Source organism: Rhinoderma darwinii, chromosome 3, assembly GCF_050947455.1.
Source record: "Rhinoderma darwinii isolate aRhiDar2 chromosome 3, aRhiDar2.hap1, whole genome shotgun sequence".
Taxonomy (NCBI): Eukaryota; Metazoa; Chordata; class Amphibia; order Anura; family Rhinodermatidae; genus Rhinoderma; species Rhinoderma darwinii.
Window position 1 is genome coordinate 3,507,998 of NC_134689.1, and position 25,902 is coordinate 3,533,899.

General features: G+C 40.4%; 1 protein-coding gene across 1 annotated transcript in view; it reads left to right on the forward strand.

Moving 5' to 3' along the window:
* MICAL3 (microtubule associated monooxygenase, calponin and LIM domain containing 3) overlaps window positions 1-25,902 on the forward strand; it is a 66,153-nt gene that overhangs the window by 24,563 nt on the left and 15,688 nt on the right. Inside the window, exons 20-30 of the mRNA XM_075855680.1 lie at window positions 6,831-7,026; window positions 12,883-13,124; window positions 13,813-13,902; window positions 15,376-15,528; window positions 16,605-16,667; window positions 18,436-18,531; window positions 18,946-19,059; window positions 19,192-19,280; window positions 19,555-21,262; window positions 21,552-21,646; window positions 21,763-21,801. Coding sequence (XP_075711795.1) covers window positions 6,831-7,026; window positions 12,883-13,124; window positions 13,813-13,902; window positions 15,376-15,528; window positions 16,605-16,667; window positions 18,436-18,531; window positions 18,946-19,059; window positions 19,192-19,280; window positions 19,555-21,262; window positions 21,552-21,646; window positions 21,763-21,801 — 2,885 coding nt within the window. The remainder of the gene's footprint in view (window positions 1-6,830; window positions 7,027-12,882; window positions 13,125-13,812; window positions 13,903-15,375; window positions 15,529-16,604; window positions 16,668-18,435; window positions 18,532-18,945; window positions 19,060-19,191; window positions 19,281-19,554; window positions 21,263-21,551; window positions 21,647-21,762; window positions 21,802-25,902) is intronic.

Consider the following 25,902-nt stretch of genomic DNA (forward strand, 5'->3'; position numbering starts at 1 on the left):
CTGGCGCGGCGGCTGCCGAGAGTGGCGTCCTCCGTAAAGAGTCTGCTCTGCCAAGATCCATTGGACTGTTTTTTCATGTGCCAGCTGACCGTGTTCGGGCTTCCTTTTCTCTATGTCCAGTCTGAAATTCTGTTGCAGATATTGGGGGAGTTTCCTTGGTCGTCAGTACCCTGAGGGGTCGCCAGGATGGAAAAACCTGGATATTTCATACTGTTTGTCGCCGCAATGATACTGTATAGTCGTGGGTTTTACCCAGCGTGCACTGGGAACAGCCGTTCTGTGAAATGCGTTAACTCCACAATATGGCAGGCACCTCAAAGAGAAGGTGCAGCGTCACAACCAATTTTCAATTCATCTCAAAAATGAAAAATCGATCATCATTTTGTGTATACAGCTTATATACAGACCTATGTCTCCATGGCAACAGACTACAGACAGTCCCTGTGTAGTCTGATCCCGCGGTCACACTTTATTCCATTTGTCCTTTAATTGTTACTGATTTACATTCAGTAGGTGCGTGTGACTGCAGGATCAGACTACACAGGCTTTGTTTGTTTGTAGTCTGTTACCATGGAGACACAGGTGTGCATAGGAACTGTAGACCTATAACGATAGAAGAATTTTAATTAAGACTATTTACAAAGTTGCTTCATTTTAATTTTTCAAAGCATGGGGGGTGGGGGTAATTGGTCGCCAAGGTGGACTTTCCCTTTAAAAAAAAATTTGAACATGTGTGGGCTTAAAGGGGTTGTCCAGGATTTATAAAAACAAACAAACATGGCTGCTCTCTTCCAGACACCGCACCACACCTGTCCATGGGTTGTACCCTTTAACGTTAACTTGACTCGACTGCAATCCCACACACAACCTGTGGACAGGTGTGGCGCTGTTTTTGTAAAAAAGCCGCCATGTTTTTCTAATCCTGGACCTCCCCTTTATGACCAATTACATCTAAAATTCAAAAAATCCCCAACAAATAGAAGTCCTGGAGTTAAGAAATATAATTTTTTTGCGACATCAGTTTGTGGGAAAGTTGGGTGACTACCAACATGTCCACCAGCTGCCCCCGGAGGGTATTGGACCTCGGGGGTGTCTTGTATGTTGCGTGCAGTGTATGGAGGTGTCCATGACACGGAAGATCTAACTGCAGAGAAGTGTCAAATGTGCCTTACAATGCAGGAGCCTGGGAAAGCTGGGTGACCGCCAACTAATGGGATCTTACCCAGCTTTCCCATAAACTTCTCTCCAGGAATTCTATTTACTGGGGAATCTTGTTTTCTTCGTAATATTCCCGAGGCGTCGGGTCGTCATTAACTCTTTACTTCCTGCCGTTTTATTTATATATGATGGTGGTTGTAGTTTTTTTTTTTTGTCCGTCGTTGAGAAATGAGAATGGTAGAAATTCTATCGGTACCGAAGATGGGAGAGATTTTTAGTTTGGTTTTAGTTCTGGCTGTCGGGATTTAGTACGGAGATTATATATATATTATTGTGTTAAAGGGACAGGAGGTATTTTATTTACCCGGGAGAAAAAATATCCAGCTCTGCTCCATAGAAACGGATTTTAATTTTTTTTTAGTTTTTATATATTTTTTTTTATTTGTATGACGAGTTGAGTTTTTGAGTTTCGTGGTTGTGGCCTTTGTCCTGTTGTAGTTTTGTATTCGCCTCAATGGGACGTTGCGCACACTTTTAGTTTGATGCTTGAATATGATTATTATTTTTTTTATTAGCACAAAATTCTAATCACCCGTTGTTGTTGTTGTTGTTGTTGTTTGTTTTATATATATATATTTTTTTAAATCTTTTTGGAAGACGTTTTTCATGTTCGGTCACTGAAAGTTGATGAGTTTGCCGTAATCTACATGTAGTTCATGTTTTTTGTTATGTTGACCAGTATTAGGGCCACGTTCCTGACCGGTTATACAGATATAAGAATGACTATAAGGCCTCGTTCACACGGAGTTTTCTGACCCGGAAACCGTGCAAAGAAACGTCCGAAATCGCCTCCCATTGATTTTGGTTGGAGGCGTTTTTATCTTCCGCTCTTCAGGCGTTTCCCCGTCTGACCTCCCATTGACATAAATGGGAGGCGGAGAGCTTTTTTTCGTTTTTTTTCGTTTTTTTTTTTCCCACGGCGCTCAATGGCCACAGCCGAAAAAGCCACAAAAGACTGAACCCGGCCTAACATGCTGATTATTATTATTATTATTTACTGACATTTTTAAAGTATTTTCAATAAAAATGTGATTGCTGGAGATGGAGGACGGCTCCACTGCCAGCGCCTGGACTGTCCTGCTGTGTCTTGTGCGACAGGCTCGTTGCTATGGATACACTGCCTGACGACCATAGTCTTTCCAATGAGGTTATCGCCTAGTAACCAGTCTGTCCCTAATTACTCAGCTCAAGGCAGAATGGCCACTGATTGGAGGGCAGACCGGAGTCTTGCCAGGGCTAGGCCGCACTTTTCAGCGGCTTCGGCTATGCTCTCATCTGTGTCGCAGATTCTGCCGTATTTGACAGGAAAAATAGCGATGCATTCAGACACCCTGACGGACCCGGTTAGAAGTCATTGGGATCCATCAGGCGCCGTTGGTTTCAGTCGTACGGCAGATCCGGGACTGGGTCCCCATTTCCGTTAGATGTAAACAGCCTTACCGCCTTATTCATCCGATTTTTTTATTTTGTGGAGAATTCCTTCACGTTTTAGTTCGGGGGAGTCGTCGTGTATTCCAACCGTCTCGTTCAGTGTATTTTAAGGTCTGCCGCTGTTCCGTCCCCTTAGATGCTGTAGTTTCTGACGCATATGGCGTCCATTATGCTGTTTGACCGCAATGCGCACTTTAACTTCCGGGACACTGGATTTATATTTTTAGTATTGTTTTTATGGTTGTTGTGTGTTAGTGGTGGAGATCGCACCCCTCCGATCTGACTGGCTGTCATCATAACGCAGCGAGCCGGTTATCACGGGGTTATATATTCTGGAACTTTTGCATCCATGAAGACCTGGTACTTTGGCGAGGGAGGCGCGCCGCAGGATGTGTATGTGTGTCTATATAGTATGGTACATATGGGTAGTCTGTCTGTATATAGTATGGTACATATGGGTAGTCCCTGTATGTGTCTCTATATAGTATGGTACATATGGGTAGTCTCTGCATGTCTGTATATAGTATGGTACATATGGGTAGTCTGTAGGTGTCTGTATATAGTATGGTACATATGGGTAGTCTCTGTAGGTGTCTGTATATAGTATGGTACATATGGGTAGTCTGTAGGTGTCTGTATATAGTATGGTACATATGGGTAGTCTCTGCATGTCTGTATATAGTATGGTACATATGGGTAGTCTCTGCATGTCTGTATATAGTATGGTACATATGGGTAGTCTGTCTGTATATAGTATGGTACATATGGGTAGTCTCTGTAGGTGTCTGTATATAGTATGGTACATATGGGTAGTCTCTGTAGGTGTCTGTATATAGTATGGTACATATGGGTAGTCTCTGCATGTCTGTATATAGTATGGTACATATGGGTAGTCTCTGCATGTCTGTATATAGTATGGTACATATGGGTTGTCCCTGTATGTGTCTGTATATAGTATGGTACATATGGGTTGTCCCTGTATGTGTCTGTATATAGTATGGTACATATGGGTTGTCCCTGTATGTGTCTGTATATAGTATGGTACATATGGGTTGTCCCTGTCTGTGTCGTTATATAGTATGGTACATATGGACTGGTTCCTGCTGAGTTTCAGTCCATGCACTTTCAAAATGGCGGCCGGCGCTAGTTGTACGGGACAGTATACGGGGTTCTCCTGTAACCAGCCTCGCTGTGTCATGTAATCATTGTGCTTCGTTCTGTCTGTATATTTTCCTGTTACTTGCCCTTCTCCTCCCTTCCCGTGTAGATAATAACATAAACGCGTCCGTGTTCTCGCCGGTACGTAAGACGCTTATATGGAAACATAGCTGCTGTAACCAGGGATACCGCGGGATACCGCATCTTCATATTGCATTGTAAACTCTTACGCATTTCCCTTTTGTCCGTATTTATCTTGCATTGCCATAGGAAGCCGCCATTGATGCAAATGTTCAAAAACAATCCATGCGATAAAATGGCAGCGTACGCAAAACGGAGAAAGCCCTTTTTCAGATCGGAAACTGCGTAGCAGCAGATGCCATGAAAGTGTCAGTAGGCAGCCTGTAAAGCACTGGCATTAATGTTATTGGAATCCCATATTTAAATGGCAGCTCCACTTTTCCCAGGTTATACTGCGTAAATACAATGTCTACATTGGACAGCAGCGAGATGTAAGGTCTTGCAGCCTGAGAGCTAACAGGGAAGCAGTATAATTGTGGATGCAGCTTTGGATGTGATTAGAGTATAAAACATGATGTAACTCGCCCTTCCCTCTAGTTATCACAACACTTTCTCTTGTTTACATTGTAGACCTTCACCAGTGACCCCATTATAGTGTGGACACCCTATTAGTACCTTATTTGTGATCCCCGGAGTGTTAGGCCGCCAGGTTCCCGCCCGCTGCGCCGTAGATTTGACCTTGCGTCCTGTGTACCTGTGTCTCGATGTCTCTGCTTGTTCCTGTGTCATACTCTGTAATGTTTTTTGTTCCTCCACTTTTCTCTGTTGCACTTTTTAAGTTAATAAATTAAAGCTTTCATTTTTTTCCCGCTGGTTTCTGAGTTTTTCATTTTTTTGGGGGCGCCGTTACCCTTAAAATCCGTAGTTTATTGGCACTGCATAAAGCGAAGCTCCACTTCTGAATATCATTTTACCGGCCCGATGCAAATATTATCATGAATGACTTCCCAAGCTCTACTAAACCACGTCGTATCTTCTACTCCAGTCACATCCAGAGCTGCATTGACAGTACGGCTGACTTTCAGCATATTCCAAATAGTGGCAAAAGACTATTGTATAGAGTCTGATGTAAACACTACATCTCCCAAGGTGCATTGCAGCAGACCGTGCTTTGTACTGTACTAGGACAGAGATGAGATCCTTCAACTTGACAGAATTGTGAATGCGACATTGGATGTGACTGGAGGAGAAAACCTACAACGCCAGATCTATTGGTTAGTCGGTGCCGGGATATGAATCATTATAAACAAGTTGTTATAACGCAGCTGCCAGAAAGAAAGTGACAGTCGGAAATTATAACCGGCTGCCATGGTGGTGCCCCTCCCCCGATTATTATTATTTTTATATAGCGATGTAGGCAGCAGCCGGAGGGTTTTCTTAATTATAATTATTATATATATATTTTATTTTTTTTATAAGTGCCCCCCTCCCCCCCCCCTGCTTTCAGTGTTCTATTCTCTCTGCCACTTTGTCATGTTCTTTTCTGTCCCTTGTAAGTGGCTTTTCTCTCTCGTCGTCCTGTTATTTGTCATAGTCTAGATTTATTTTTCACTCATGACCCCTCTAGAGACCGTATATAATCCTACTCCATAATATTGCATTGTGAGCAATTTTTTTTGTAAAAAAAAAAAAAAATTTTATACCTTCAGGGGGCAGTAGTGAGTAGAAAAAAAATTCTGCTAACTAAAGTTACTTTTTATTTTTGTATTGTTTTTCAACATATAAAAATTTCAGACAGGATTTAGGCTCCGTTCATGGATTCCGTCTGAGCCTCCCGTCAGGGGAACCCATGAACGGAATCCAAACGCAAAATCTTAGGTTTCCGTTTGCATCGCTATTGGTTTCAATGGTGACGGATCCAGTGCAAATAGTTTGTTTGTCACCGTTGTGTAAGGGTTCCGTTATTTTGATAGCGGTCTACTACGGTATTGATTCCGTTAGAACAGAACCCTTACACAACGGTGACAAACAGAAGCGGTTCCTGTACCTTTCCTGTATTGCACAGACAACACATTGATATGAATTGACACTGTGTAATACTTCATTTCCCCTGTGGTGGTGCTGCAGGGAAACTAAACACTTACTGCCAGATTTCCCTACAGATCACCGCTGATCGCTGGGGGTCCCAGCAGGAGGATACTTTGTGATCAGCTTATGGTCAGGGGATCCTTCTAACAAGTAGTGATTATACAGAGGGACAAACCCCTTTAAGACCAAGGTAAAGCTCCAATAAATAAAACAAATTACAAAAGAATATTCATCACGTCCCATTATCAAAGGGTAAAATGATGTCATTATGACCCGGATCCCACAGAATTTTACATAAAGTTCAGAAAAGTTACTTTAAATGAATAGCTGTCAAATGATGTGTAAAACATTCAAACATTCACAGCGCCACCTACAGTTCAGTCATAAAAGAAAAATAAATGCAGGTTCTAAACTCTGTTTCATGGCAATAAATACATCGAAAAGGGCAGTTGAATCGCTATTGGTTGCCAGACCTTGCACCCGAAGGCCCTGTTGACACAGACTTGTTTGCATATTTTTTGCCACGGAAACCGCGGCATAAACCGCCAAAAGTGCCTCCCATCGTTTTCAATGGGAGGTGGAGGCGTTTTTCCCGTGAGCTGAAAAAAACACTCGCCTGAAATAGGAGCGACATGCCCGATCTTGAGGAGTTTTCCGCCTCAAAAACGCCACGAACGGTCGACGCCTTTTTTTTGACGCGGTTCATATAAAATGTTCGCGTCTTTTCCTTTGCCTGTTGAAGAAATAGGTAAAAAAAACATCAAAACGTGGCAAACACCTGTGGTGCAAAACCACTTATAAAAAAAAAACGGAGCTGATTTTTCCAGGCAGAATTTTCTGCCTGCAAAAGAAGTCCGTGTAAAGATACCCGAAGAGTCCAGTTATTCACGTTGCTCTGTGTTCTTGTTCTCTAGGTCCCAGCATGAATGGCGTTGAGGATCACACGGTAGCCAAGAGATTGCGAGCCACGCCAGAGCGCATCGAGCTGGAGAACTATCGCGTGTCCTTACAGAAAGAGGAGCTGGAAGAAGTTCCCGAGGAGACACTGGCGGAGCATAATCTGAGCAGTCTGCTGGATAAACGAAGAGAAGACGAGGAGGCCGCCAGCAGGTTGTTTATAGGGGGCAGTATTATAGTAGTTATAGTCTTGTATATAGGGAGCAGTATTATAGTAGTTATATTCTTGTATATAGGAGCAGTATTATAGTAGTTATATTCTTGTATATAGGAGCAGTATTATAGTAGTTATATTCTTGTATATAGGGAGCAGTATTATAGTAGTTATATTCTTGTATATAGGAGCAGTATTATAGTAGTTATATTCTTGTATATAGGGGGCAGTATTATAGTAGTTATATTCTTGTATATAGGGGCAGTATTATAGTAGTTATATTCTTGTATATAGGAGCAGTATTACAGTAGTTATATTCTTGTATATAGGAGCAGTATTAGTAGTTATATTCTTGTATATAGGGGCAGTATTACAGTAGTTATATTCTTGTATATAGGGGGCAGTATTATAGTAGATTATAGTAGTTATATTCTTGTATATAGGGGCAGTATTATAGTAGTTATATTCTTGTATATAGGAGCAGTATTATAGTAGTTATATTCTTGTATATAGGGGCAGTATTATAGTAGTTATATTCTTGTATATAGAGGGCAGTATTATAGTAGTTATATTCTTGTATATAGGGGCAGTATTATAGTAGTTATATTCTTGTATACAGGGGGCAGTATTATAGTAGATTATAGTAGTTATATTCTTGTATATAGAGGGCAGTATTATAGTAGTTATATTCTTGTATATAGGAGCAGTATTATAGTAGTTATATTCTTGTATATAGGGGCAGTATTATAGTAGTTATATTCTTGTATATAGGGGGCAGTATTATAGTAGCTATATTCTTGTATATAGAGGTCAGTATTATAGTAGTTATATTCTTGTATATAGGAGCAGTATTATAGTAGTTACATTCTTGTATATAGGGGCATTATTATAGTAGTTATATTCTTGTATATAGGGGCAGTATTATAGTAGTTATATTCTTGTATATAGGGGCAGTATTATAGTAGCTATATTCTTGTATATAGGGGCAGTATTATGTAGCTATATTCTTGTATATAGGGGGCAGTATTATAGTAGTTATATTCTTGTATATAGGGGGCAGTATTATAGTAGTAATATTCTTGTATATAGGGAGCAGTATTATAGTAGTTATATTCTTGTATATAGGGGCAGTATTATAGTAGTTATATTCTTGTATATAGGGGGCAGTATTATAGTAGTTATATTCTTGTATATAGGAGGCAGTATTATAGTAGTTATATTCTTGTATATAGAGCAGTATTATAGTAGTTATATTCTTGTATATAGGAGCAGTATTATAGTAGTTATATTCTTGTATATAGGGGGCAGTATTATAGTAGTTATATTCTTGTATATAGGGGCAGTATTATAGTAGTTATATTCTTGTATATAGGGCGCAGTATTATAGTAGTTATATTCTTGTATATAGGGGCAGTATTATAGTAGTTATATTCTTGTATATAGGAGCAGTATTATAGTGGTTATATTCTTGTATATAGAGGCAGTATTATAGTAGTTATATTCTTGTATATAGGGGGCAGTATTACAGTAGTTATATTCTTGTATATAGGGGGCAGTATTATAGTAGTTATATTCTTGTATATAGGAGCAGTATTATAGTAGTTATATTCTTGTATATAGGGAGCAGTATTATAGTAGTTATATTCTTGTATATAGGAGGCAGTATTATAGTAGTTATATTCTTGTATATAGGAGCAGTATTATAGTAGTTCTATTCTTATATATAGGGGCAGTATTATAGTAGTTATATTCTAGTATATAGGGGCAGTGTTATAGTAGTTATATTCTTGTATATAGGGGCAGTATTATAGTAGTTATATTCTTGTATATAGGGAGCAGTATTATAGTAGTTCTATTCTTATATATAGGGGCAGTATTATAGTAGTTATATTCTAGTATATAGGGGCAGTGTTATAGTAGTTATATTCTTGTATATAGGGGGCAGTATTATATTAGTTATATTCTTGTATATAGGAGGCAGTATTATAGTAGTTATATTCTTGTATATAGAGCAGTATTATAGTAGTTATATTCTTGTATATAGGAGCAGTATTATAGTAGTTATATTCTTGTATATAGGGGGCAGTATTATAGTAGTTATATTCTTGTATATAGGGGCAGTATTATAGTAGTTATATTCTTGTATATAGGGCGCAGTATTATAGTAGTTATATTCTTGTATATAGGGGCAGTATTATAGTAGTTATATTCTTGTATATAGGAGCAGTATTATAGTGGTTATATTCTTGTATATAGAGGCAGTATTATAGTAGTTATATTCTTGTATATAGGGGGCAGTATTACAGTAGTTATATTCTTGTATATAGGGGGCAGTATTATAGTAGTTATATTCTTGTATATAGGAGCAGTATTATAGTAGTTATATTCTTGTATATAGGGAGCAGTATTATAGTAGTTATATTCTTGTATATAGGAGGCAGTATTATAGTAGTTATATTCTTGTATATAGGAGCAGTATTATAGTAGTTCTATTCTTATATATAGGGGCAGTATTATAGTAGTTATATTCTAGTATATAGGGGCAGTGTTATAGTAGTTATATTCTTGTATATAGGGGCAGTATTATAGTAGTTATATTCTTGTATATAGGGAGCAGTATTATAGTAGTTCTATTCTTATATATAGGGGCAGTATTATAGTAGTTATATTCTAGTATATAGGGGCAGTGTTATAGTAGTTATATTCTTGTATATAGGGGGCAGTATTATATTAGTTATATTGTATATAGGAGCAGTATTATATTAGTTATATTCTTGTATATAGGGGGCAGTATTATAGTAGTTATATTCTTATATATAGGGGGCAGTATTATAGTAGTTATATTCTTGAATATAGGGGCAGTATTATAGTAGTTATATTCTTGTATATAGGGAGCAGTATTATAGTAGTTATATTCTTGTATAGAGGGGTAGTATTATAGTAGTTATATTCTTGTATATAGGAGCAGTATTATAGTAGTTATATTCTTATATATAGGGGGCAGTATTATAGTAGTTATATTCTTGAATATAGGGGCAGTATTATAGTAGTTATATTCTTGTATATAGGGGCAGTATTATAGTAGTTATATTCTTGTATATAGGGAGCAGTATTATAGTTATATTCTTGTATATAGGAGCAGTATTATACTAGTTATATTCTTGTATATAGGGGGCAGTATTATAGTAGTTATATTCTTGTATATAGGGGCAGTATTATAGTAGTTATATTCTTGTATATAGGAGCAGTATTATAGTAGTTATATTCTTGAATATAGGGGGCAGTATTATAGTAGTTATATTCTTGTATATAGGAGAAGTATTATAGTAGTTATATTCTTGTATATAGGAGCAGTATTATAGTCGTTATATTCTTGTATATAGGAGCAGTATTATAGTAGTTATATTCTTGTATATAGGGGCAGTATTATAGTAGTTATATTCTTGTATATAGGGGCAGTATTATAGTGGTTATATTCTTGTATATAGGGGGCAGTATTATAGTAGTTATATTCTTGTATATAGGGGGCAGTATTATAGTAGTTATATTCTTGTATATATGGGGCAGTATTATAGTAGTTATATTCTTGTATATAGGGAGCAGTATTATAGTAGTTATATTGCTGTATATAGGGGCGGTATTATAGTAGTTATATTCTTGTATATAGAGGCAGTATTATAGTAGTTATATTCTTGTATATAGGAGCAGTATTATAGTAGTTATGTTCTTGTATATATGGGCAGTATTATAGTAGTTATATTCTTGTATATAGGAGCAGTATTATAGTAGTTATATTCTTGTATATAGGGGGTAGTATTATAGTAGTTATATTCTTGTATATAGGGGGCAGTATTATAGTAGTTATATTCCTGTATATAGGAGCAGTATTATAGTAGTTATATTCTTGTATATAGGAGGCAGTATTATAGTAGTTATATTCTTGTATATAGGGGGCAGTATTATAGTAGTTATATTCTTGTATATAGGGGGCAGTATTATAGTAGTTATATTCTTGTATATAGGAGGCAGTATTATAGTAGTTATATTCTTGTATATAGGGGGCAGTATTATAGTAGTTATATTCTTGTATATAGGGGGCAGTATTATAGTAGTTATATTCTTGTATATAGGGGCAGTATTATAGTGGTTATATTCTTGTATATAGGGGGCAGTATTATAGTAGTTATATTCTTGTATATAGGGGGCAGTATTATAGTAGTTATATTCTTGTATATATGGGGCAGTATTATAGTAGTTATATTCTTGTATATAGGGAGCAGTATTATAGTAGTTATATTGCTGTATATAGGGGCGGTATTATAGTAGTTATATTCTTGTATATAGAGGCAGTATTATAGTAGTTATATTCTTGTATATAGGAGCAGTATTATAGTAGTTATGTTCTTGTATATATGGGCAGTATTATAGTAGTTATATTCTTGTATATAGGAGCAGTATTATAGTAGTTATATTCTTGTATATAGGGGGTAGTATTATAGTAGTTATATTCTTGTATATAGGGGGCAGTATTATAGTAGTTATATTCCTGTATATAGGAGCAGTATTATAGTAGTTATATTCTTGTATATAGGAGGCAGTATTATAGTAGTTATATTCTTGTATATAGGGGGCAGTATTATAGTAGTTATATTCTTGTATATAGGGGGCAGTATTATAGTAGTTATATTCTTGTATATAGGAGGCAGTATTATAGTAGTTATATTCTTGTATATAGGGGGCAGTATTATAGTAGTTATATTCTTGTATATAGGGGGCAGTATTATAGTAGTTATATTCTTGTATATAGGAGAAGTATTATAGTAGTTATATTCTTGTATATAGGAGCAGTATTATAGTCGTTATATTCTTGTATATAGGAGCAGTATTATAGTAGTTATATTCTTGTATATAGGGGCAGTATTATAGTAGTTATATTCTTGTATATAGGGGCAGTATTATAGTGGTTATATTCTTGTATATAGGGGGCAGTATTATAGTAGTTATATTCTTGTATATAGGGGGCAGTATTATAGTAGTTATATTCTTGTATATATGGGGCAGTATTATAGTAGTTATATTCTTGTATATAGGGAGCAGTATTATAGTAGTTATATTGCTGTATATAGGGGCGGTATTATAGTAGTTATATTCTTGTATATAGAGGCAGTATTATAGTAGTTATATTCTTGTATATAGGAGCAGTATTATAGTAGTTATGTTCTTGTATATATGGGCAGTATTATAGTAGTTATATTCTTGTATATAGGAGCAGTATTATAGTAGTTATATTCTTGTATATAGGGGGTAGTATTATAGTAGTTATATTCTTGTATATAGGGGGCAGTATTATAGTAGTTATATTCCTGTATATAGGAGCAGTATTATAGTAGTTATATTCTTGTATATAGGGGGCAGTATTATAGTAGTTATATTCTTGTATATAGGGGGCAGTATTATAGTAGTTATATTCCTGTATATAGGAGCAGTATTATAGTAGTTATATTCTTGTATATAGGAGGCAGTATTATAGTAGTTATATTCTTGTATATAGGGGCAGTATTATAATAGTTATATTCTTGTATATAGGGGCAGTATTATAGTAGTTATATTCTTGTATATAGGAGCATTATTATAGTAGTTATATTCTTGTATATAGGGGGCAGTATTATAGTAGTTATATTCTTGTATATAGGGGCAGTATTATAGTAGTTATATTCTTGTATATAGGAGCAGTATTATAGTAGTTATATTCTTGTATATAGGGAGCAGTATTATAGTAGTTATATTCTTGTATATAGGGGGCAGTATTACTTTAGTGCTGTTGTGGTAAATATATTTTATTTGTCTCCTTACAGTAGCTCTGAGTCGGAGATGGATGATGATGAAGAGGAGGAACAAGATGAAGGTGAAGAACATGCACCCTCCTCTGATCTTGGTGGTGTGCCTTGGAAGGAGGCTGTAAAAATTCATGCAAAACTGAAGGGACGGAGTGCGGGTGAGATGGAAGAAGACCAAATTGTGGATCTGGGTGTCAGTGAAGATGAGGAGGAGGATGATGAAGAGGAGGAGGGTCAGGAGGAGGAGGCGTCTAGTGAAGGTCGGTCCATGTATATTGGATGGTATTTTTCTCTTGTATTGCAGATGACACTATTTTGGAAATTACACCTTCATCCATTTGCAGTTTTGCCTCGTTGTTTCCTCCATCGTTACCTGCATATTCGCCTTCTTGAGGATCCGGCTTTCTTTAGGGAAGACATGGGACGCGGTTTATAGAGTTTACTAATTTGCTCGCTGGTCTATCTATTCCTGGGAAAGCTGGGTGACAACCAATATGACCATCATAACGTTTCCCAGACTGGAGCACCCGGTATTCCTTAATAACAAGTGTCGGACTGGTAATGACCTTATTTCTTGTCACCCAGCTTTTCCGGGAACAGATAATATAACTCGACTACTGTATTCCCTATTGATTTAAGGCATTGATTTTGCAACCTGTGGCTATCCAGCTATTGTAAAACTACAACTCCCAGTATGCCTGACCAGGTTTAGTGGGAGTTGTAGTGTCACGACGCTGGTATATGTGGACTGGGTCTGTATTTTGAGCCCTGGGTCGCCCGGATTCACGTTCCCTTCATGGACTGGAGCTCGAGGATTTGTTATTTTATGACTTTCTCTCTCTCTCATGATACTTTCCTCATCTGTCTTTTTCTGCCTCTCTCCCTCTCTCGTTGTCTCCATCTCTGTGGGGGAGGGGAGGGGCGACTCCATTGCGCCCTCTTGTGCAGAGGGTGAGTATTGCCCCTGGGAGAGAGAACTGCAGCAGGGTCTATGGCTTCAGCGTATATCTGATGAAGACACAGTTGGTACATTTAAAGGTATCCCACCTTCTTCCCAGCAAGGAAAATTAACACTCAGAATAATTCCTACAGCACTGAAATCCGGCGATCCGCGCGCAGCTGCACCTCGTTCTACATAAAGTAACTCTGCAAATACTTCTCCACTCACATCTAGAGCTGCGGCCACAATTCTGCTGTCTGCTGCTTGCGATCTCTAAGCGCTGTGCTGACACAGACCCCCACACTTAGCGGAGATCCTGTCTGCAGCATTGCATTGTGGGAAATGCAGCGTTTTGCAAGTCAAGGGCCTGATGTACTCACTACCCCTCCCACAATGCAGTGTAGCGGACCATGCTCTGTACTGACACCATCCCAACAGTGACACGTGAAGTCCTGCCGCCTGAGAGCTAACAGGAAGGCAGCACGGTCAGCTTTCAGTGGTGTAGGAGGCTTCCTGCTGCATGACTTGCCTCTGATATGGCATTGATTTTGTTTTCCTGCATGGGCTGATTCCAGGATTTTGGAAATAACTTTTCTACTGGGAGAACCGTTCTAGAGACGATAATGTGAGATGCGGCTGGTGAGGCCCCGCAGTTACCCGCATGATGGGGGTTCCCATTTAGATCACCGGGTCAGGTGTCAGGCGCTGTTAGATTTTGGAGGTAGAACATTTTCAGTATTTTGGGTCCATTCATAGCAACCAATGCTGCTGATAGCCTAGGTCTGATTGGCTGCTGCAGGCGTATACACAGCAGTATATAGTCTGTACTCATGTATATAGCTTACATATTAAAGGGCCGGTGTCCAGTCTTCAAGTTATTAAATGAAGCTTAATCATTGTACAACAAAGTTCTACAAGTTTCTAATAGACTGTTTCAATTCCTCATCATGTGCAATAGCTCGGATTGCTGTCAGTGAATGGAAACATTCTTGTTTACTTCCAGAAGCTGAAAACCCATCCTGATAGAGTCCAGGTCACAGCTCGGTGTTTGTAACCATTGTATCGGTGTAGGCGGTTCTCTGTAACGTAATAAGGTAGCGGCACAAAACTTTTCTGTCCTGGGCTTCAGGCTGATGGCTCTCTCCTACACTGATACATTGTAACAAGCCCGCAGCTGTGAGAAATATTAGGTCAGGAGCAATTTTCAGCCTCTGGATGTAATTAAGATTGTTTTCATTCACTGCCAGAAAGCAGAGATCTTAAAAATGATGAGGAATTGAAATGCAAGGTGTGTTAGAAAGCTGCAGAGCTTTTCATTATACAATAATCTTTCATTCACATTGGACGGATGTTGAGGGTAGTGATCACCTGGTCCCGGGGTCCATGTTAATGTCTGTAGTGCAGGGTCCACTGTGGTAAGTTCGGAGTGAGTTCCTTTTTATACTCTGGGGGTCGCTGATTAACCCTTGCACCCTGCTTCTTTATCCTCTGCACTCCTGTCCCTGTATAACTCTCTCTGTTCTCCTTGTCTATCCTGTGCCTCTTCTTGTACCTCGCGCGCCTCTCTCCAGCTTGGAACCTCAAATTGCAACAAGCCCTGTCCCCCATGGACCCCATGGAGATTAAAGCTGACGTCCACTGGACCCGTGTACGCAAGGTCAACCAAGAGCAGGAAGGGGTTAACGCAGAGGGGGAAGAAGTGGGCACGTCTTCTCCTTCCAAAGGTAACGCCCCCTGCTGGTGATGCAGGAGTGTCTGTGATTGAAGTCCTCTCCCAGATAATAATTGAATATCATTTACCTGTTAGTTTTTGGGATAACTTTGCAGGTAAGTTCATAGACGTGTTAATAATCCTAAAAACGTGCAGAAGGCGGAAACAAAATTGTGATGAGCACTGAGGAACTACAAGTCCCAGCAGTGGTCAGATTTAAAGGGGTTGTGCAGTTTAGGAAACCCCTTGTCAAACTCTATTAGGGAATTCTGACCAAGAGATGCGGACCCCCCTCTATTAACTCAAAGGGGAGAATAATGTGAAACATTCCCTTTAAAGGGGGTTTCTGGGACTTTAAAGGGGATGTTTAATTTAGAAAATCCCATTTCCATACATCCGATTAGTGAATTGTGAGGTAATAGAGGGGGTTCTGTTGTTCAGGGTCCTCATCTCTTGGGCAGAGGGGAGAGCGGTCACATAGAGCGTCTCTGGAGGACCTGTCCTGTATTATACAGACAACACATTGATATGAATAGACACTGTGTAATAGTTCATTTCTCCTTTGGTGGCGCTGCAGGTAAACTGAACACTTCCTGTCAGGTTCCCCACAGATCACAGCTGATCGATGGGGGTCTCAGCAGGAGGACACTTTGATCTGCTAGTTGTCAAGGGATCCTGCTAACAAATGGGGATTGTCCAAAGTGGAGACCCCCTTTAAGGTCTCAAACTTTTCTTGAATAATTCTATATTGTGACCTATAAGAACGATTCTGCATAGTCTCACTGCTGCCCCCTGTGGACACTCTTCCTGATGAGATCCCCCTTAGGCTCCGTGACATCATTATGACCCTAGATTTTGAGAAGAGCAGAAATGGAGGTAAATCTGATGGAGACGGCGCTCCGTAGTGTCGCGATCCAATATTTCGGACCTCCGCGACCGTCCTGGTGAGGATTTCAGTGACTAGATCTACACAGACAACCTCAATCCAGCCACATAACGGGATCTCATCCGCCGTCGTCTACAGGAGCATGAGTTTCTCCGTTTTATACTTGTATATATATTTTTCCATTTTTCTTCATTTTGTCGCAGCGCTCGAGCTCCCGTCCCAACGCCATGACCCAGTAAGAGCGTGGCTGGAGACCGTGTCTGGAGGTAGATGATGGGGGAGTCACTCGGCCCCCTGTGTAGAGCACTGTGGTTGCTCCGCTGCACCGCCGCTGTGCCCTGCATGTTCGCTCTGCTCTCGCTGTGGCTTGATTTGCGCACTTTAGTTGCTCCGCATTTCCAGGATGAGACTGGACAGCTGTAAATCAATAACCAGAGGGCCCAAAATGTATTGGGGCCACGTAATGCACTACAAGCCGACAACCTTTGGGACTTTACTAGTTTTTAGTATTAGGGATCAGTGCTGTTGCTTTGCAGCCAAAGAAGATGGCTCGATATAGTGCCAAGATCTCTGCTTACTGTAAGTGAATGGGAACATTCACTGAAAACCCGTCCTGTCGGTTGCGGGGCCCGTTAGTGTATCAGAGCTCTTTCCACCTCTGAATGTAAACAAGAATGTTTCCATTCACTGACAAGACGCATAGATCTTGAAAATGTGTGAACCGTTACACGCAAATTATATTCAATAATTGCAGCTTTTCTCATGATCCATAAAACGGGATGAGCCTTTATAATTATACGTAATATAAGTATAATACTAATTATATTAGCCCCACCCCTTTACAAACGCTTTTTTTTTTTTTAACCCTTTGCTGTGTCGTCTTTCTCGCATTGCAGAAGGAGAAGATAAAGCTGGGGCTGCACTGTCGCAAAAGTTTTAATATGACACCTCGGTCCCTGACGTAGTGTCGGCGTGATTGCGACGGATTGGAAATACGTCTGCAACTTGCAGCCCTAGCGTTAAAACCACTGAAAATTAACTTGTCATTAAAGTAAACCCCAATATCCCCTCATCTCATGTTTCCCTCCAGGAAGCTGAGATATGTGGAGCTGTTTGTCGAATCCTCACAGATGGACAGCTATGGAAGCTATTCAGCATGAGGAGCCCCCCAAACCATTCACCATGTCCTGGACCCCTGTGAGGTCGACCTGGAGCAGGGAGGATATTGGGGGTTACTGCCGTCTTTGTTGAAATGGAGTTTAATAAGCTTTTGTGTGTTACCTGTTTTCTGCCAGCAGGGGGCAGCGGAGCACAGTATTCTGAGACATTACTTATCAATGGAAGTTCCTTGGGATACGTAAGGTTGTCCAGAATTACAAAAACATGGCCGAATTCCTTCAAAAACAGCGCCACACCTTTCCACAGATTTTGTGTGGTATTGCAGCTCATCTGCATTCACTTCAGTGGAGCTGAGCTGCAATACCTGACACAACCCATGGACAGGTGTGGCGCTGTTTCTGAGAGAAAGCGGCAATGTTTTTCTAATCCTGGAAGACCCCTTTAATTACCCTGGAAAGCCGTGCAGCCCCAGGGAGGGATCCTGATCATAACATTGCGTCAGGGAATTGCTCCTTTGTCTAGTAAACCCTGATTGGCGGCTCCGAAGGCTTCACTTTACTACAGTGGGACTACACTTGCCTTGTAGATCAGGCGTGGCATTGGTATATACTGCTGAACTATAAGTCCCAGCTTGTGCTGGAGGTATGGATACAGGGGGGATGGTAAAATACTGTGCAGCGCCCCCTTCCTGGCAGGAGACGGACACAGCTGCTCGTCTGCGGAGCTGACTAATGACCGCATAATGTAAGACGCGCAAGGAACTAACCCGGAGCACAGTCTGCAGCCTGTTGTGTGTGTGATTCCTCGCTATTGTCCTCGTCTGTCTCTGCTATCTGCTGCCTTCCTCCTAATGTCGCTCTCTTCTTCCTGTCCTTCGATGGTTTCTTCGCTGCTTCCCCCATCCTCCTCCCTCAGTCGCCTGCGAGGATGAAGAGGCTGAGGTGCTGGGGACTGGTCTTACAGAGGCTGAAGCCGGAGGTGATGGGGACACATCTGCAGATCTTGGTGACGGTATGTGGTGTCTACTTGCGGTGACTTCTTCTACTTTACTTCTCGTCTGAACAACTGAAAAGTTCAGTGGTCGGTGCTTATGTCCTGTTACAGATGCCGCTGTTGTAATCTGTACAGAAGGAGTGTGGGAAATTGGTTGTCAGACGTTACCCAGGGTCTGGCAATGTCTCTAGAAGCTGGTTGGCTGCAGAGTAATGTCTGACAACCTCTTTCCCACGCTCCTGCTGCATGCCCGGTAAACAGACCCACCAATTACTGCAGTGATAGACCTCCGATGAATAAAGCTGTATGGATTGCTAGGGTGTATCCGGTTCTGATTGAAACGTTCAGCTCTAGGTGGACTTTGTGGATTACCAGCTGCCACGGCGCGGCTCCGGAGCACGTAGAGTTAACACTATATATCTTGTTACTCAGATGACGACATCCCATCAGATGCTGAGGCAGAGGAGCGACTCCATCGGTCCGAGAGACTGAAGCTCAGACTGGATGAGGATGAGGGTTCGGAGGCGGTGTCGAGCGTTCAGAACGGTAAGATCGGGCGGCATTTACACCGTGTTGGACCTTAAACGTCGCCCATTGCACACCGGTATAATGTGTCTCTGCCGGCGCGGTAAATCCTTTTAAAATTGCCAATTCCCTACATGATGTGTTTTCCTGCAGGGTCGGACAGAGGTTCCAGTCCAGTCGCAGTGACCTCAGAGCCAGCGGTCTTCTTGCCCATCTGCAGCCCTAAAGCGGAGAGTGAGCAGGTGCGTGGGCGCTCCCCGTGTATGGGATTTGGCTTTGTATGTGCTTTATGGTGCGTGGGCGCTCCCCGTGTATGGGATTTGGCTTTGTATGTGCTTGATCCGCTTTCTTTGCCCATGAACCTTCTTTTTCCCGATACGTCTCGCTTAGACTGAGCTGCCATACTTCTGAATTGACATAGACTGGGGTATGTTCTTAGCACCCCTAGTGGCCAGGTAAACCCACGCAGTAACTGTATATAGGAGTGTGTATTAACCAGATGTTTTGCTTCTGCAGGTCTCGGTTTTGTCTCCCAAGGAACTGACTTCACCAAGATTCTTCCCTGAACCTTATATCCATGAATCCGGCAGCAAAGCAGCAACTCCGAAAGCTTTAACCCCTGTCTCACCAGTCTGCTCCCAGCCAACCCCAACACCAGAACCGGCTACCCCGACATCTGTGAAATCCCCATCAATTCCACCTCTTCTTCGCGCTCTTAGGTCACCAACCTCTCCTATCTGCTCTCAGCCCTTGCCTTCAACAGAGGTGGTCTCTGATCCCACCACCACCACCAAACCACCTGTGTGTCTGCAGCCAAGTCCAGTCATCACTTCCACCCCACTAGCCAAACTGCCTTTTACCAGCCATGCCATAAGTACTGACTCGTTGGCCAGCCCCAATTCGGAAGAGGCTTTAAAACGTATCGACCTGATAGAAGAGTTTTGGACTAAAAGTGCGGAGATTAGACGTAGCCTTGGCTTGACGCCGGTGGAGAGAAGCCGAGCATCTGAGGTCAGTTTTCCGTCAGCTTCCAGGACCCCGGTGACTACGACTACTCAAGATCATGGGAAATCTCCATCGCTTAAAGCTCAGCACGTCCTGAAGAAGGTGAATCCGAACAGACTGGACGTCGAGCCGTTGTCACCGCTCACTCCGATATCCCCATCCGAAAAGGAACTGAAGAGCTCGGAAGGTGAGAAGAAGGATCTGTCAACTAGTTCGGGTCTAGGTTTGAATGGCAGTAATTCAAATACTCGAACTGCGGCCAGCGAAAGTTTCAACACCTCTGACTCGGCGTTGCTAACTCCACCTTCTAGTCCACCTCCGCCCCCACCGCAGGGAGAAGAGCCCGCTACACTCCAAAGAAGCCTAGCCTCCTGGCAGAATGGAGCGGAATCCATCCCACCCCCACGTGCCGAGACAAAAGTGAAATCTCCAGATGCTACTCGGCCCCCACCGAAATTAGCAGAGGTCCGGAAGTCCTTCGTCGAGAGCGTGGACGAGATCCCCTTTGCCGATGACGTGGAAGATACCTATGATGAGAGAACGGATAACTCCAGCCTCCAGGACCGCTTCTTTACTCCACCAACCAGTCGGGCAAAACTCCAGAGACTTCCCTTGACTAAGGAAAATGGAGAACTTCCATCATCTTTGGAAAGAGGGCACCAAAGAAAAAGACTTCTTCCACAGTTGACTCTTGAAGCGAAAGAGTTGGCCGAGGAGAGAATGAGGGCGAGGGAGCAGTCGGTGAGGAGTCCGGCGTTGAGGGACGCTATGGCAAAACAACTCCACAAAATGAAGCAGCTCGAAACCGTGCAGGCAACTCCTAGGGGGGCAGGTTGGTCTTCCACCAAACTGGCTACTGACCTGCCGGAGGCGCCCACTCTTCGACTAGAGTCTTCAAATGAACTCTTCCTGTCGCCTTTACCGGCCGAGGGATCCGTCACCTCCTCGGAAGGTTCAGGTGGTGGAAAACCCAAGAAGAGGCCTTCATTGTTCTCCCCGAGGAAGAAGGAGAAGAAGTCAAAAGGGGAATCGAGCCGAATGTCTGACAAACTAGACGACGGCACCAAACCCAAATCACTGTGGAAGTCTGTCTTCTCCGGTTATAAGAAAGAGAAGAAAAAGAAGTCGTCGGATGATAAGTCGACCCCCAGCACTCCTTCCAGCACCAACACCGTGGACTCCGGGGAGGTCAAAGTGTCCAACGTGGTCCGGGGAGCAGGTAATGTCCACATGACGGGTTTCTGTTCATTCTATGAAGTTTTTGTGTCCAAGGGTAATTTATTTTTGGCCTGGTGGTCACCATGCGCTAGTTATAAAGAGCAATCCGTCACGATCTCTGTCGTTTCGATCCCTCCATCCATAGTCCCATTAGAAATCTGGAGGATGTGACTGACCTTGAAACACTACAACTCCCAGCAGCCTCCACGGGATTTCCTGTGTCGTAGGATTGCTGTTTGTTCCCCTCCCCTATAGTGATTAACGTGCCTCCCCCCAATGGTGTCTCTTAGAACTTCCTCTCAGACGTCACCTCAGCTTCTCTGAAGACTCCGATCTGTCCAGCGATGACGTCTTAGAAAAGTCCTCCCAGAAGTCCAGGCGCGAGGTAAGCGACTCTCCCGTTAACCGTCCGGCGGTCCGTGCTCACGTGTGACCGTCTCCTGTTTTGTCACTTGTATCGTGAATGTATTTTCGTCTTGATTTCACGCTTCCGTCTCTCAGCGCTACCTTGACACCAATTTTCCCGTGGATAGAGATGAGGTATCGTGTTCCGTCCGGCGTAGTTGAGCTCAGTGGCCGTTGTTTAGCGCTTGTTGCACGTGGATTTCATATTTCAGGGGGGGCTGGTTTGAGAATAGGAATTCTATTGAGGCATCCGACACCTAATACCTCGCGCCTCATCGGCTTTGGAACGAAAAAAGTTCCAAATATCGATCCTCTACAGGAGGACATTTGCCGAAATTCCTCAGCGCATGGACTGTCACAGATGGCGGTATCGGCTGGCACTACAGCGAGGGCACTCTCCAGCAGGGCAATCCTCTTCCGCCATATTATCACCTCCATGGGGCATAAACGGGGGGGGGGGGGGGTCATACAGAAAGCTTGTGTGACGGGGGAGGGGGATCGTGCTTGTGATTCACGTGTGGCGTGTTTGTCTCCTGTCGCCGGATAGTAACGCTTCGCAGTCTGTCGTTGTCCTGTCATCATTTGTAGTCGCGCATTGTTTGATTCCACCAGCTGAGATAATTGTATTCATTGTGTTATTCCGGAGCCTGGAACATGGAGGCGTTGGTGGGTCGATGTAAGAACGAGTAATATCCGCTGCCATGTTCTAGATAACCTGAGGTATAGATGCCGGGGGAGGGGATTAAGGGTTCATAGCAACAAATCAGATGTCGGCTTTTGTTTTGGAAATGTCTCTTTGCAGAATAAAAGCTGCAATCTGATTGGTCGCTATTGGCTCTACTATTCTGCACACACATATATAATGTATAGTGGACACACTGGACGCGTATACTGGACACCTTCTCCATTTTGCAGGCTCCATCCATTATTTTGTGTTTCTTTTGTACAGGGTTGCCAATTGTATAATTCTACTAAATGACAATAGATTATACTGACGTTATTACAGACTAGGAGATATAATAGATTATACTGACATTATTACAGACTAGGAGATATAATAGATTATACTGACGTTATTACAGACTAGGAGAAATAATAGATTATACTGACGTTATTACAGACTAGGAGATATAATAGATTATACTGACGTTATTACAGACTAGGAGATATAATAGATTATACTGACATTATTACAGACTAGGAGATATAATAGATTATACTGACGTTATTACAGACTAGGAGATATAATAGATTATACTGACGTTATTACAGACTAGGAGATATAATAGATTATACTGACATTATTACAGACTAGGAGATATAATAGATTATACTGACGTTATTACAGACTAGGAGATATAATAGATTATACTGACATTATTACAGACTAGGAGATATAATAGATTATACTGTCGTTATTACAGACTAGGAGGTGATATAATAGATTATACTGACGTTATTACAGACTAGGAGGTGATATAATAGATTATACTGACGTTATTACAGACTAGGAGGTGTTATAGATTATACTGACATTATTACAGACTAGGAGATATAATAGATTATACTGTCGTTATTACAGACTAGGAGATATAATAGATTATACTGTCGTTATTACAGACTAGGAGATATAATAGATTATACTGACGTTATTACAGACTAGGAGATATAATAGATTATACTGACGTTATTACAGACTAGGAGGTGATATAATAGATTATACTGACGTTATTACAGACTAGGAGGTGTTATAGATTATACTGACATTATTACAGACTAGGAGATATAATAGATTATACTGTCGTTATTACAGACTAGGAGATATAATAGATTATACTGACGTTATTACAGACTAGGAGATATAATAGATTATACTGACGTTATTACAGACTAGGAGGTGTTATAGATTATACTGACATTATTACAGACTAGGAGATATAATAGATTATACTGACGTTATTACAGACTAGGAGGTGTTATAGATTATACTGACATTATTACAGACTAGGAGATATAATAGATTATACTGTCGTTATTACAGACTAGGAGATATAATAGATTATACTGACGTTATTACAGACTAGGAGATATAATAGATTATACTGACGTTATTACAGACTAGGAGATATAATAGATTATACTGACATTATTACAGACTAGGAGGTATAATAGATTATACTGACACGTTATTACAGACTAGGAGATATAATAGATTATACTGACGTTATTACAGACTAGGAGATATAATAGATTATACTGACGTTATTACAGACTAGGAGATATAATAGATTATACTGACGTTATTACAGACTAGGAGATATAATAGATTATACTGACGTTATTACAGACTAGGAGATATAATAGATTATACTGACACGTTATTACAGACTAGGAGATATAATAGATTATACTGACGTTATTACAGACTAGGAGATATAATAGATTATACTGACGTTATTACAGACTAGGAGATATAATAGATTATACTGACGTTATTACAGACTAGGAGATATAATAGATTATACTGACGTTATTACAGACTAGGAGATATAATAGATTATACTGACATTATTACAGACTAGGAGATATAATAGATTATACTGACGTTATTACAGACTAGGAGATATAATAGATTATACTGACGTTATTACAGACTAGGAGATATAATAGATTATACTGACACGGTATTACAGACTAGGAGATATAATAGATTATACTGACGTTATTACAGACTAGGAGATATAATAGATTATACTGACGTTATTACAGACTAGGAGATATAATAGATTATACTGACACGATATTACAGACTAGGAGAAATAATAGATTATACTGACGTTATTACAGACTAGGAGGTATAATAGATTATACTGACGTTATTACAGACTAGGAAATATAATAGATTATACTGACATTATTACAGACTAGGAGATATAATAGATTATACTGACATTATTACAGACTAGGAGATATAATAGATTATACTGACGTTATTACAGACTAGGAGGTGATATAATAGATTATACTGACGTTATTACAGACTAGGAGATATAATAGATTATACTGTCGTTATTACAGACTAGGAGATATAATAGATTATACTGACGTTATTACAGACTAGGAGATATAATAGATTATACTGACGTTATTACAGACTAGGAGATATAATAGATTATACTGTCGTTATTACAGACTAGGAGATATAATAGATTATACTGACGTTATTACAGACTAGGAGATATAATAGATTATACTGACGTTATTACAGACTAGGAGATATAATAGATTATACTGACATTATTACAGACTAGGAGGTATAATAGATTATACTGACACGTTATTACAGACTAGGAGATATAATAGATTATACTGACGTTATTACAGACTAGGAGATATAATAGATTATACTGACGTTATTACAGACTAGGAGATATAATAGATTATACTGACGTTATTACAGACTAGGAGATATAATAGATTATACTGACGTTATTACAGACTAGGAGATGTTATAATAGATTATACTGACATTATTACAGACTAGGAGGTGTTATAATAGATTATACTGACGTTATTACAGACTAGGAGATATAATAGATTATACTGACATTATTACAGACTAGGAGATATAATAGATTATACTGACGTTATTACAGACTAGGAGATATAATAGATTATACTGACATTATTACAGACTAGGAGATATAATAGATTATACTGACGTTATTACAGACTAGGAGATATAATAGATTATACTGACGTTATTACAGACTAGGAGGTGTTATAATAGATTATACTGACGTTATTACAGACTAGGAGGTATAATAGATTATACTGACGTTATTACAGACTAGGAGATATAATAGATTATACTGACGTTATTACAGACTAGGAGGTATAATAGATTATACTGACGTTATTACAGACTAGGAGATATAATAGATTATACTGACGTTATTACAGACTAGGAGGTGTTATAATAGATTATACTGACGTTATTACAGACTAGGAGGTATAATAGATTATACTGACGTTATTACAGACTAGGAGGGGTTATAATTGTGTCACTTACAGTTGGCAACACTGAACGCCTCATGTAAAAACCAAAGCAGATGACAGGGTGGAGGGGTTGCCAATAGTAACCAATCCGATACCTGCCTTTGTGTCTTTGTGCAGATCAGAAAATAAGCAGTGATCTGATTGGTTGCTATGGACCTGTAGCAGCCAGTTAGATTA